The sequence below is a fragment of the Sinohyriopsis cumingii genome, chromosome 16 (assembly GCF_028554795.1).
Source record: "Sinohyriopsis cumingii isolate HCF-2022 chromosome 16, ASM2855479v2, whole genome shotgun sequence".
Taxonomy (NCBI): domain Eukaryota; kingdom Metazoa; phylum Mollusca; class Bivalvia; order Unionida; family Unionidae; genus Sinohyriopsis; species Sinohyriopsis cumingii.
The window spans coordinates 51,919,211-51,934,921 of record NC_142976.1 but is presented as its reverse complement, the minus strand read 5'-3'; the positions used below and the strand labels follow the sequence as shown (position 1 = coordinate 51,934,921).

General features: G+C 33.5%; 1 protein-coding gene across 1 annotated transcript in view; it reads left to right on the top strand.

The window, feature by feature from the left end:
* LOC149780403 (syntaxin-6-like) overlaps positions 1–8,227 on the top strand; it is a 36,672-nt gene extending 28,445 nt beyond the window's left edge. Inside the window, exons 7-8 of the mRNA XM_089937327.1 lie at positions 1,575–1,669; positions 3,249–8,227. Coding sequence (XP_089793453.1) covers positions 1,575–1,669; positions 3,249–3,325 — 172 coding nt within the window. The 3' untranslated portion in view covers positions 3,326–8,227. The remainder of the gene's footprint in view (positions 1–1,574; positions 1,670–3,248) is intronic.
* The last annotated feature ends 7,484 nt before the right edge of the window (positions 8,228–15,711 follow it).

Here is a 15,711-nt window from a genome sequence, read left to right as displayed (position 1 = left end):
AAAGATAATATTGTTTATTCAAATTGAGACCTTATTACAAGCATAATTTTAAGTCTGGCATTAAAACAAATAATTTTGTTGAACGTAATTTAATATTTGACATGGAAATACAACATACAATATTTGCTTTGGCTTGTCCATAAACTGGATGTTCCAGCTATAAAGATTCATTTGCCCCAATGTTCCCATCAAATCTCTGACTTAAATATTTCAGCAGTATTGCTTATGTGAAACATTGTAGCCCAACAAATTCTTGTCACTTTATGTGACAAGTGTTTTTACTTTCCAAATCACCGATCCATGTTTGCTTTCAGAATGCTGTTCAGGTTTCTTAATCAGTGATCCATGTTTTCTTTCAGAATGTTGTTCGAGTTTCCTAATCAGTGATCCATGATTTCTTTCAGAATGTTGTTCGAGTTTCCTAATCAGTGATCCATGTTTTCTTTCAGAATGTTGTTCGAGTTTCCTAATCAGTGATCCATGTTTTCTTTCAGAATGTTGGATGAGTTTCCTAATCAGTGATCCATGTTTTCTTTCAGAATGTTGTTCGAGTTTCCTAATCAGTGATCTATGTTTTCTTTCAGAATGTTGTTCGAGTTTCCTAATCAGTGATCCATGTTTTCTTTCAGAATGTTGGATGAGTTTCCTAATCTGTGATCCATGTTTTCTTTCAGAATGTTGTTCGAGTTTCCTAATCAGTGATCCATGTTTTCTTTCCAAATGTTGTTCGAGTTTCCTAATCTGTGATCCATGTTTTCTTTCAGAATGTTGTTCGAGTTTCCTAATCAGTGATCCATGTTTTCTTTCAGAATGTTGTTCGAGTTTCCTAATCTGTGATCCATGTTTTCTTTCAGAATGTTGTTCGAGTTTCCTAATCTGTGATCCATGTTTTCTTTCAGAATGTTGTTCGAGTTTCCTAATCTGTGATCCATGATTTCTTTCAGAATGTTGTTCGAGTTTCCTAATCTGTGATCCATGTTTTCTTTCAGAATGTTGTTCGAGTTTCCTAATCAGTGATCCATGTTTTCTTTCAGAATGTTGTTCGAGTTTCCTAATCTGTGATCCATGTTTTCTTTCAGAATGTTGTTCGAGTTTCCTAATCTGTGATCCATGTTTTCTTTCAGAATGTTGGATGAGTTTCCTAATCAGTGTTCCATGTTTTCTTTCAGAATGTTGTTCGAGTTTCCTAATCTGTGATCCATGTTTTCTTTCAGAATGTTGGATGAGTTTCCTAATCAGTGATCCATGTTTTCTTTCCAAATGTTGTTCGAGTTTCCTAATCTGTGATCCATGTTTTCTTTCAGAATGTTGGATGAGTTTCCTAATCAGTGATCCATGTTTTCTTTCAGAATGTTTTTCGAGTTTCCTAATCTGTGATCCATGTTTTCTTTCAGAATGTTGTTCGAGTTTCCTAATCAGTGATCCATGATTTCTTTCAGAATGTTGTTCGAGTTTCCTAATCTGTGATCCATGTTTTCTTTCAGAATGTTGGATGAGTTTCCTAATCAGTGATCCATGTTTTCTTTTAGAATGTTGTTCGAGTTTCCTAATCTGTGATCCATGTTTTCTTTCAGAATGTTGGATGAGTTTCATCATGAAATAGACTCAACTGACTCCAGACTGGATGGCGTGATGAAGAAAATGGCCAAAGTTTTGCACATGTCAAATGGTTTGTGCTGTTTCTCTTTGTCCAGCTTCATTAATGATAAAAGATTGCCATGTCATATTCGTTTCGTAATTTTGACAAATTCAGCCTGCTCTTTAATTACAAACAAAAAAAATTACACCAAAAATTTAGTTCACTTAGGCAAAGTAAATTGCAGATACATGGAAATGGAGGATGGCAATTTATTGTTATTTGTATTATTCCACCCTTCATCACCCCACCCCAACCCCAGTTTGGGAAGCTGGTATATGGGAGTTTCTTTATCCATTCTGTCTTCCTCATTGCCACAAACAGTAAATTTAAATACCCGACAAATAATGATCCATATTTGGAAATCCACCAACTCGTGTGTGTAGTTATTGAGAAAAAGTGAATGCTAAAGAAGAAAATGCGTAAAAAATAAATGATTTCAGTTGACCTAACTCTTGCACTGTGTGCTACTTGGAATGGACATTTGTCATGCATCAAAACTGGGTTTTGTTGATCTACTTTCTGAGATTCATGGAAGTATTGTGCCCCTATCATTTCAGTCATCCTCTTGCAGTCAAGAATTCTGACAACCTTACTTATGGATAGAAAACTTGCATTATGGGAACATCTTGGAATGAATATTTTCCAAGGAGCAAAACTGATTGATGAAATTTAATGAATTTTATTAAAATTGCTTCATAATTCTGCATGGTCTCAGATTCCAATACTTGTTTACTTGTTGACACCAAACTTACAGCAAGGATATAGCTTAGAATGAAGGTGGTCAGAGAAAGTACAGCCACATGGGTCAGTGTGACATTATTTATGGGATTAATGATAATTGCTTGAAGAATACTAATGTGTACTATTGATGGGGTAAGGTGGGTATCTGTGATCACACAAAAACTGACATAAAGTTGAACTCAGAATAAGAATTCCATATTTGAGTCACTCTGTATCATTTAGACCGCTCTGGTGACTTAGTGGTTAGAGTGTCCGCCTCCATGTGGGAAGTTGCGAGTTGAAACCCTGGCCGAGTCATTCCAAAGTCTTAAAAAAATGGTACTGCTGCCTCACTAGGCTCTCAGCATTAAGAGGTTAGTGTTAGGACCGGTCGGCCCTTGTGTCAGGATAATGTGACTGGGTGGGAAGCTATATGTCTGTGGCATGATTCCCCAGTACTTGACATCACTTTAAACTGCCACGCTGTAGATAATGTATTATTAATACGTCTGAAATTGTTTTAAAGATACGCTAAAAGTCCAAATCACATATGCATTCTCTTAGTATTATTGACATTTGACTTGTATGTATAAATACCAACAATAGAGTAATGCCCAAATTTTGACAATTATACCACAATGTGAGGGAAGCTATAGCTGAGAACAATATTGGAAATATCAGCAATTTTTGTGCACATACACTATTGTGACTTCAGAATAGGCTTCCTAGCAATTCAATTAGTTCATCTGATTTACAAGAAATAATAAAAGGTAAAAAAATTATTTTCTCAGTGTTAAAGTCTTTCCATTCTTGTAATTTGTATCATTGTTCATACTTTTGTTTCAGGTTCAAGTTCATTGCTTCTAATTGCTTTTTTTTTCCATTACAGATAGACGACAGAACTGTGCAATAGGAATATTATTAGTAATTTTAGTCATTGTTGTGATACTTTTTATTGTTTTATGAGTATCATATTAGTGTTTACCAGCAATAGTTATAATTTGCAGTTAATTAGGAATCCTTGCCATTTTGTTTTAGTCATTTTATAATTTTGGAAATTTTATTGGAATTGTTTGTTTTTTTTTCTAAATTTGTGGAATATTTTTGAATTTTTTTAAATCCTTTAAGCAATTAGGCCAGTAAATACAGAAATATTTGATCCTGGGAGTTAGATATGAATTGCGTGAACTTTTCAAAATTAAAGTAATGTCAATATAGTTCAATAAGTCAGATCTGTGTTAATGCGGACAGACTATTCGTGTGTGCATTTTAGACACTGGTATGTTTTGCATCTTTTGAGTTACTGTTGGTTGAAGGGTCTTTTTGGTGATATATGGAGAATATTTTCAGATCAAATCCTACGTTTCATGACTTGCAAATCTATGTGGAACAACCCAACCCTAGATCCTTTGCCGTTATGAATTTTCTGTTAGATATGGCTGTTACAAAGACTTACATGCAGCAAAATTGTACACTTTAATGAATAGGTGACATCAGACCAAAAGTCAGCCATCAGCATCAACACAGATTGGGGGTTATCAGTCTAATACAGTTATTAGAGCTAAATGTTTTGTGAGAATATGAACTTACAAAAGACGATTTGGCTTACAGTTAAGTTTTATACTTTTAACATCGTGGATTTTGGAGTTAATGTTTTCATGTTCTTATTTAAAATTTGTGATCACCTAATACGGCAGCATCAATTTCAAAATTCATGAAATATGTCCTCAATTAATAGTTCAGGTAGTTACTGAAGAAGAATATATGGTCACCAGCATGTTTTGTTAAAAGCATTTCATTATGGTGTTAAGTCTAACTTAGATTCCAATTTTTAATGGTAATGGTCATGAAAAATTTTGTATCTTTTGTAGTTTTGTTGAAACTATTACAAGTACTTTTTTTTGACAAAGTTCATTTAGCATGAGTGAGCAAAATCCGCTCTATGTAAACAAGTGAAATTTGGAAGGCATATTTCCATTCATATTTAGATGACTGAACTAGTTTGTTAGGTCATTGCGGCAGTTTTTTAAATTTTTTCAAAAACACATTGGAACCCTTTGGAATTTTTTGTAAACATAAATTTTGTTTGTATAATTTAGTATAAAAAAACACTTATGGCAGGCAAATTAAATTGCAGATGCATTTTTGTATGCATATATAGTTTATCTGGTTTGTGTTTCAAGACATTGTAGCAGATTTCTAGATTTTTCTTCATTTTTTGTTTTTCGTTTTTGGTCTGCATTGGGGGGCTTACATGCTCTTCATAACTGATTAAATTTCTGTAAATTTCACTTAAGATGGTGTTGATGTTATTTTATCTTGCTTGTCTTATGTCGACCATATGTATACTTTTTGCTGCTGTTTTAAATAATTCTAGTTAGTTTTATTCTTGCATTTTTAGATTGTGTATGTATTTCTGACTGAGTCACCACTAAAATAAATTGTAATGTATAGTCACTAGATAGGTTTTTATAATGTACCAGCATCAAGATGACTGATTATCCCTAATAGTTATAGAAAAAGATCATTGCATAAATGGAACACTATTACTTTATTGAGTGATGATGTATGTTGAATGGCATATCAACAAATGAAAGGTTGCATTGTGCCAAGGTAATGAAGGTAAAGTGTTTTCCCTAAACACTCATTGTGATTGTCAAAACAAGCCTGATCTTAAATTACCTTAATAGAATTATATACTCCATGACAAAGTATGTTTTTCAATGTGGGTTCATGTTTAATCAAATGCATGTATAAGCTCTATTCATAGGGACACCTTTGTATGTTGGGACTAGCTGTGTAATGTTTTACATGTGAGAATTCTACCACTTTAGTAGCAATTTGGAAAACTCACTTAGAAATGCATTTGAACCCCTTCATAGATAGTGTGCTGTTTTCAAGGGAGGTAAACACTGTTATGTTACCCTAATTATTTATATTATTACAAGTTTCCTCATTCATGGTAATATGTATTCAGCACCAGTCAGTTTTAGGTTGGGCAGCTTCTCATGGCACAGGTAGTTGTCTACTGTTTGCTTGTTTCCATACTTTAGAAAAAGTTGTTGTTTACAAACATTTAGGATTTACCTTAGAGCTATTATTACCGTATAAATTCACTTATAAGTCGAGTTCAACTGCAAACATCATAGAATTGATCTATTGTCACATGTGCTGATAGATCAGAATCTGTGTTGTACTGATTATCCCAAAGAAACTACATTGACATAATGGTAAATATAGTGGACATTTATAAAGGTACTATGTGACATTATGGTAAATATAGTGGACATTTATAAAGGTATTGTGTGACATTATGGTAAATATAGTGGACATTTATAAAGGTACTATGCGACATTGTGGTAAATATAGTGGACATTTATAAAGGTACTATGTGACATTATGGTAAATATAGTGGACATTTATAAAGGTACTCTGTGACATTATGGTAAATATGGTGGACATTTATAAAGAACCTCTGTGGCATTACGGAAAATATAGTGGACATTTATAAAGGTACTATGTGACATTATGGTAAATATAGTGGACATTTATAAAGGTACTATGCGACATTGTGGTAAATATAGTGGACATTTATAAAGGTACTATGTGACATTATGGTAAATATAGTGGACATTTATAAAGGTACTCTGTGACATTATGGTAAATATAGTGGACATTTATAAAGGTACTCTGTGACATTATGGTAAATATGGTGGACATTTATAAAGAACCTCTGTGGCATTACGGAAAATATAGTGGACATTTATAAAGATATCGTGTGACATTATGGTAAATATGGTTGACATTTTAAAGATACTGTGCGACATAATGTTAAATATGGTTGACATTTATAAAATCACTGTGTGACATTATGGTAAATTTAGTGGACTTTTATAAAGAACCTCTGTGATATGGAAAATATGGTGGACATTTATAAAGGTACTGTGTGACATTATGGTAAATATAGTGGACATTTATAAAGGTACTGTGTGACATTATGGTAAATATAGTGGACATTTATAAAAAATACTGTGTGACATTATGGTAAATAAGGTAGACATTTATAAAGAACCTCTGTGACATTATGGAAAATATGGTGGACATTTATAAAAATACTTTGTGGCATTATGGAAAATATAGTGGACATTTATAAAAATACTGTGTGACATTATGGAAAATACAGTGGACATTTATAAAGATCCTCTGTGACATTATAGTAAATATAGTGGACATTTATAAAGATACTGTATGACATGGTTGATAAGATTGTGTAATATTATGCTAAATAGGGTAGTCATTTTTCAAGAGACTATATGCAGTAATAATAGCAAGAACTTAGATCATTGATGTAGATTACAAATGTATCCATTATAATTTAATCACTAGAACTTTTCCTGACCCAGTGACAAACATGTAGCTGTAAATGAACTGAGCATTTAAACTTTCAGACTGTGTCCTTTTTAGATACACATGACCATTTATTGTAATGAATTCTTTAGATGAAGTTAATCAGAAAGTCCTAAACAAAATACTAATTGTAAAGATTAATAATTATGGCAGTGCTATCCAACCTGTGGCCTGTGGGCTGATTTTAAAGAGCTTGAGCAATTTTTTGTATTTATTTAAAAAAAATGTCTATGGCCTACTTTCATAGTATATCTTCTTAACCAGGTAAACAATTGTGAATAGTGCTGCTTTTAAGTTTTCTGCTGTGGCCCTCGGCTTCTAGAAAAACTTGTCAGTGGCCCATGGTGTCAGAAAGGTTGGACAGCACTGAATTAGGGCATTTAGTTTATGTTTATTGGCTTTTTTCATTGGGTAACAGCTTTATCATTAACATACTTGCTACTAACCTTGAATTAAGAAACCATATAAACAATTATTTCTCTATTGTACTCCTTCCCCATGCCACAGATTTATGTACCAACAGAACAGTTTGGCTATTTTTCAGAAAATGTAATGTTTGATGTCCATGAAGAGAATGGAAATTCAGTCATTATTTTCCATGAGATAAATTTTAACATGAGTTATGTCCCTTGTCTACCCATTAGCAGAGCAGATCTTTTGTATATTATACCTCTTGTAATAACCAATTACAAAATTATGAAATAAAATACATTGAAACTCAATCCTCTTTCATGTAGAGCTTCACATGGAGTTTTAAATCAAATAACTAATTTTATAAACTATCATTTTAATCTTCAAGTTTAGACCTTTGCAATAACTCAGCTTAGAATCTACTGGTCAAATTTCTTGACCATATGCTTCACCAATTTAAATTAAATAAACTTCAGATGGCATTTTACATTAATGCCATCAAAGATACTAAAGGGGGCAAAGGTACCACTTGTACATTTCAGTTCTATGCTACCCTCAAAGCTGAAAACAAATAAATGATTTTGTACAATCAGACACAATGTAAATTAATTGTCATAATATTAACAAACCAGAAGGAAAAGAAGAAAAATGATTATAATTATTCTCTGATGTATACATCAAGGTAAATATTGTTCACATTGTCTATATAATGTTGTTGAACTCCTTTCATTATTCTCCCATCGTAATACTTTTATTTGAACTGCATGGACTCTTGTAATGATTTTTCCTGAACATAATCATTGTTATCCACACAAAAAATTCTATAGCAAGTAACATGTATTTACTATTGCACCTGCACAGATGTAGAAAATTTAAAACATTTTGTGCCTTGGTATGTATTTTAGTTCATTTTGAAGTAATAAAAATAATGTGAAAATTCATACATGATGTAATTTGTACACAAGTTGTATGCAATGAATTTTTTATTGAAAATAAAATGATTCTAACAGAAAGCATCAATAGATGTATTAAAATATTTTTAAACCAAAAGGAGTAATTTTGTTCTTATTTATCAAACCTTGCACAGTCCTCATATTGGACAAATTGATAATTGTCATTCTTAGCTTTAGTACCACGATCATATAAAAAAATAAGTGACCTTCATTTCAGTGACTTAGATTAAGTCTTTGAATTCAGTTTATACAAGGTTTTTGCTTGCAGTATGCATAATATCCTCCCAAACATCGTGGGATTTTGTGAAAAGATGCATCTTGATGAGCATTACTCCATTGTTCATTGTAGATGATGGCTTGTATTTAACACTTAACCAACATCGTTCAGTTGTAGATCATGGCTTGTATTTAACACTTCACCAACATGGGTTAAATTTTGGGTTTCATATTTAATTCTCAGACACTGTTCATTATCATTCTAGAAATTAAAAATCAATGCTGTGCATCACTGTTATTGCCAAACCTTTACAACAAAACAAGCTCATGACTTATGTTGCATATTTTTATGGCTTTACATTTTTGCATTGAGCTCATGACCTCCCATGCTTTCTATCCTACTTAGAACTGTGAAATTATTTGAGTGGGTGCATATTGATAAGTTCTAAATCTTTCTTTCAAAGATAGGTATGTGTGGCCTATATCTTGTGCATTAGTGACCGTGTTGAAATTTTGTGTTGATATTTTTTTTTTATTTGGTGCTATGTCTATATGTTTTTTATTTGGTGCTATGTCTGTATTGTTTTTATTTGGTGCTATGTCTATTGCTGTCTTGAACTTGATAATTGGATGCATCTTTTATTGGAACCTTTACCAATCACTGCCATCTTAAATCAGTCCGAATGGATTTGAGACGCAGGCTCAGCCAATGTGGGTATGTGAGAAAGCTTGCCATTAAATTTCATTAGATTGGTGGTTCTTACTGGGTTCTTCTTCGACCAGTTATTCTGGCTGCCATGTATAGCCTATGGTGTGCTGAAAATGTCATTAAACCCACATCTTTTAGCACTACACTCTTATGACCTTACATGGGTTGAGTAATTTGTCATTATGACCGTTGCAGTTGGAATTAGGAATAAATATGTTTTTTTCAAAAGCTATCATCCATATATGTCTCTACATTGTACGTTGTTATAAGTTACCCTGAAGGGGTTAACTTGTACATGCAGACGTGTGTAGGAATTAGATTGGCAAACTGCAAGCTGCATGGTTTTTATACAGGTTACATCCGTATAGGTTACATCTGTAGTGGCCAGTCATGGTAATCACTGATGCATGCTTGTTTTAAAGGATGTCACTTCAAGGTTACTTATAGACTTGGACTTTCACCCAGTTAGTTAGACCTTCAAGGGTAGATAATGGCAAGAGCATCCCAACCAGATATTATGGACAATTTCTTTTGTTTTCAAAATAATACAAAAGCAGCAGTAACCTCCAGCTTTTATCAACTCACTATATAACAACCTCTACTTTAATATCTTAGTAAATAATGTCTTTTTTTGTTGTTTTTATGTCCTGTCATGGTAAGTATGGCTGGTTGCTTGATTTTACCATCTTTCAGTACAATAATGGCTATATAGAGTCAAAGTTAAAATCTTTAACTTCGTAAAGGTTATTAGTTAAATACATGTATAGAGAAAATTGAAAGTAACATCAAATAGATAAGGGGTCAAAATTTTGTTGTCACAATCAATTGAGTCTTAACATTTTGCTGTATCGTAATTAATATTAACAATGGCTAAGGGACAGTAATGAAAGTTTCATAGAGGTGAGCTATGTCATTTTTCATTTCACTCGGGTTGAATATTTTTTTTACCAGAGCTTATAGATGCAATCAAAATAGGACAACACTGTCAGGTCATTACCTGTGAGGCAATATCCAGCGAGAGAGGTGTAAAAGAACATGGGAAGTGTATAATGATGTGAAACTGAATTTGCACTAGTTGATGATTTAAATTTGGTTTATTCTATAATTTATCTAACACTTTTAGGAATATTTTCATCACAGTGGTCTTGTGAGCTCGTTTTTATGTTACCCTTGTCTGTCAGTACTGGCATGTATTTCACACTTTTGAATTCTGCAATTAGGTCAGTTTCAATAATTCTGCAATTAGGTCAGTTTCAGTATAGTTTTCTATAAACACTCTTAGGAACACTTTTCTCATAGTATTCTTATGAACTCATTTTTATGTTTCCCATATCTCTGTACAGGCATGTATTTCAGGTCAGCTTTCATGTTCAATGAACATACTTCTAGTTACTGATATTTTTATCACATTTATCAAGAATAATTTTAATTTCATTTCCTTCCCGGAGCTACAGAAGTGAGAGTAATTGCCACTACTGCTTTGTTACCTCCAGCTCTGATGGTGCCACAGGAAAACTCAGTCCTTAAGCTAAATAAAGTTGAAGTAGTGAATACTGCTATAGACCATTCTAAGAATGTATTCATGTATTCATGTGACCCTGGGTCAACAAACCCAAAACGAGGCTAAGCTAGGCACCAGCTTAATTTTACATCGCAACCATGGCTGCTACAATTGATACTGGCAAGGGAAAAATCGTAACGAATATTGTTGTCTTCCGTTGTGCAATGGCAATGCTAAAATTCACATAGATTTAAGCTTCCACTATTTTATATCAGTGAAGAAGATGGAGCTTCCTAGAAAATGGATTGTTGCAATATGTCGTGATGAGGGCGCGAATTTTAAGATAAGAAACTGAATGAATGTTGGTATGTTTGTATTTTCTTCAACTGAATGATGTAATAAAGAGAAACCAAAACGTAATATAGGTTCTATCAATGAAGCAAATGAGTGTATGCATGTGGTTTTATAATGTTAGGTTTCTAAAACTGTTAGCCCTAGTCCCATTCCACAAAACAGGGTCATCGAAATCTCTGCGTACCTCCATGCAACGTATTCATATCAGCGATTATGAATGGATGTACGAGTAGCAATTACAAAAAAAGTGAACTGTATTATCTCGTTGAAAAAATAGAAACAGTAGAATGAAAATGACCATGATAGAGAAGAGAGAGAGCAAAAGTAAAATAAAAACGATGAGAGGACAAGTGAACAAAATAACGAGAGAAAGAGAAAGAGAACGAGACTGGATAAAAATTAATGAAACTGTTGATAAAACCTATTGATATTTGTAAATGTAAGAAACAAATGCTCACTTAAATCACAGGCCGTTGAAATTGTATCATTGTAGTAAGTAATGTCAGAGAATCCCCCCAAAGGGAAGCATATGTATATATATATATATATATATATATATATATATATGACTTTTTCCTCCTCTTTCCGTGCATATTCTGGCATTTTCTTACTACAGTGATATAATTTCAATGGCCTGTACTGAAATAATTGTTTGATTTTTTGACAATTAATTATTGCAATTAACTCATGGATTATTTTTTATTTTGGAGACACCCGTGATGATATTCTCAACAAATGCAAAATAGATATCAGGCAAACAGCTGAGATCGTTACCCGATGTACAGTATGACACCATATTTGTTCTCTATCTGGACGTAGAACACAATTAATTTTACTATATGTTTTCTACATTTGTTTCTCAGTACTGACCTTTCCACTGTGTGACAATCGATGCAAATCATATGTTAATCTAAAATACCTTCAATGATGACTTCACGGTGAATTTCTTGTCAAAGGTTGACCTGCTCGTTTTAGATATGATGGACTGTCAACATAGCAGCATGTAAACAGAACACAGATTTCACTTCCGGATCATCACCAAGGCCTTATTATTCACTGTGCACTATCACCGAAATACACACAGACAACAGCACCCTGAGTTCATATTATCAAGAATAAACAGTTACCTTTAAATCCCTACAAAAAAATGCATAAATAAAACTCTTCTATCACCACTAAAATGAGAGAGGAAAAAATGTTCTAAAAATAGACCAGAACTATATTCGTGGGTACTGAACTGGAAGTATTAATTGTGACCCGATTCCATCTGCCTAGTTTAGCCTCGTTTTCTCGAGACATTAATATTCACGAGGATCTCGTTAAGAATGGTCTTTTGTATATTTTAACATTGCTTGTAATTGATGTTGCACTTCTTAACCATTATTAGACTAGGTTTTATTGCCTCTGGTCAGCAATGTCATTTCCAAGTTTTAAATTTCTTTTTTCTGAATTGCGCTAAATTTGAATTCCACGACTCGTGCATACCACCTTAAAAGTGAAATTTGGGCAGTGCATGCCGACAGTGGAATGCATGTTTGTTGAGTGTGTAAACTTCAACCAAGGCAAAAGTACTTTAACAAGAACTGCTTGAATACACTGTACATATCACCCAAGAAAATCTTGAACCTTTTAGGGAGTACAGTTTATACAACATATTTTAATCCAGTTTTAAGGATTTTAAGTGTTACCTTGTTTTATATACATTTGATAGAGTTTAAATACCTTTATGCTTTTATCTTCCTGAACTTTTAGTTTTTGAAGAGTACATTTATCTAACATTTTGGCACAATTCATTTTCACATTTTAAAACACCCTCTGGTTGACACTAGATAATCACCTTTGTGTTGATGTGCCATAAAGCTGCCACATGCATAAAGAGGAAATAACTGCACTTAGTTCCACATGCATAAAAAGGGAAATAACTGTACCTAGTCCCACATTATAGGGGCTTAACTTTGTTACAATGCCGAAGTCCATGCAATATTATACAATGTGATGGCCTAGTTATTACACAATATTATGGCCTTGTTATAAAATATAATCTGAATAACATTCAAAGCTGCTAATGCAGTGGTAAAATGGAAAGGTTGGCTTGTCTGAAAATTTGATGAAGTTTATTTCATGATGGCTTTCTTGTGCTTTTTCCATTTATAAAAAGGGATCATTCTTCTTAAAGTTTGCATCTAGCTTAAAAAATGCCATTTACATGTTAAACATATTCACAGCTCGGTTAATTGTACACACAAACTTAGTTAGAACTTGCTTTTGCAACACCTTACCATCCCATTGAATAATTTTCAACTTGTAGACGTTGCAAATGCAAGTCTATAGCATGTTATAACACAGTCAAAATGGCTCCAATCTGAAAACATTTCATACTGTTCTGTCCACCCTAATACTTTCTGGTTTTGCTTTCCTTGCATGTTAATTGAGGGTGTGTTTGTTTGGTTTCTGGAATTTTAATGTAGCTTTAATTTTTTTAAAATTCATATCACTACTGTGTCTGCAGTGTAATTTATAGTGATGTCTAGTACTGGGGCATCATGCTGCAGACATGCTGCACATTGTCCCACCCAGTCACATTATCCTGACACCAGGCAGACCAGTCCTAACTAACCTCTTAATGCAGAGTGCCAAGCGAGGCAGCTGTTATTACCATATTTATAAGTCTTTGGTATGACTTGGCCAGGGTTAAAACCTGTGACCTCCCACATCTTAGGCGCCCTAACCACTAGGCCACTAGATCAGTTGCTAATGTGTGTGTGATTTGGATTTTTAACATAGCTTTAACAATTTTTCAGTCATATCACTACGATGTATGCAGTGTGGCAGTTTTAGTGATGTCTAGCACTGGAGCATTGTGTCGCAGACATGTAGCATGATGTCCCACCCAGTCACATGATCCTGACACCAGGCCGACCAGTCCTAACACTAACCTCATAATGCTGAGCACCAAGCGAGGAAGCTGTCAGTACCATTTTTGTAAGTCTTTGGTATGACTCGCCAGGGATTGAATCCACGACCTCCCACATCCGAGGCAGAAGCTCTAACCAAAGCTGAAATATGAATATTTTTGTTTGATGTATCAGCTTGCTTATATAGTCAGAATAACATGGACCCAGATTTGCCATCACACAATGTGCTGGCACATGAGGGTCTATCTGGTGTTTATACAGATTACATCAAATAAACTAGCACGAGGGTCTACGCTAGTGTTTATACATATAACATAAACAAACTGCTGGAACATGAGGGTCTAGGCTGGTGTTTATACAGATTACATTAAACAAACTGCTGTACATAGATCCAGCTCTGCCAGTGCATAATGTGACTGCAGACCTGAGTCTGTGCAGTTTGCAGTTGGACAAGATTGGTAAGCATGCAGAATAATATAATTTTACCAATACGTTTATTACAATATGTAGGTTAATTTTACCACTACACATACTACAAATCTTTGGTTCATTTTACCAATATATTTATGACATTAACGGGGAGAAAAACCCCGACCTGCACAATTTTATTGTATATAGAAGGATATTTAGTAGTTTGTGTATATAATCTATCCTATTTTTTCCTTTGTATCTCTTGTATTTGCACAAACATTTTGTACAAAATATTGTCCTGTATTCCGAGATCAAACGGAAATAACCTGCCCCAAATTTGTTAGCTCCCTTCCACACAAACAGGATGTAACGTCATTTGAGACGATTAACATATAAAAGTTGTATTCAATTTGTTTGTGCAATGTAAATAATAGAAAAATAAATCACTTATAATTGAAAGTCTGTGTGTTCATATAAACTCATTAGATTTCTTATAACTACACACACCGGAACACCATGATACAATTTTTTAAACAAATATTACTGTTAACTTTCTTGATTGATAAATCTATTATAGTAACATTATTCATCAATGTGGTAATTACTCTTGAACTTGGACCAGGCTGATTTGGTACAAATCGCTGACTGATTTGGTCCATATATCTGGCTGATTTTCCAAACTTCCAAGCTGATTCGGACAATGTGAAATGTTATTCAGTTTAGTCCAGATTTAAATTTGTTTTTAAAGATGATCCTCTCATTATGTCCCAAGTACGTTGACCAGCTCAAATATACATTTAAAGTAACAAAATCCAGTTAGTATGCGTGATCACGGTATTGTTATATATAATAACGTAATCATGTTTATTGTGCATCAGCAATTTAGTAGTGAAATATTTATTAAACTTCTCGTTCAACTTTAAATAGTTTGTTATAGTGAGAAATAATAAAATTACGAACAAGAAGAAATAAACTAAATGATGGGCATAGTACATGATAGCTTTCAGAAACCGTCCGAATTCTGTGCACTAGCCATGATGTTGAACTCAATAGCGACCGGATTTCCTGAGTAGGATTCAATGATGGTTTGTATTGAGTTCAAGTATCATTCGTCAATGGTTAGCAAATCTCAATGAAAAATCAGATTAAATTGTTCAGTTAGAGAGATGATACTATAACCCTTTGGATTAGTGACGGCAAAAATTCAGTCGATTTCGGGTTATAGAGGTCCATGCCATAAAGTCGTCTCAGGATGACTTTAGTTATTAGGTTGGAGCCCTTTCATGTATAAAACCGCAGATATCACATCATGCTTACACCTGCTCTATTTTTCCAATTAAAAGGCATTTAATGATTTGAAGAGCAGAGTAAAAGGGATAGATACCACTTCTTTTTCGTTAAGTACAGAAGCGGAGTTGATCAAATGGAAAAGTTGAAAAGTTGCAAATTTTATAGATTTATTAAGTTATTTAATT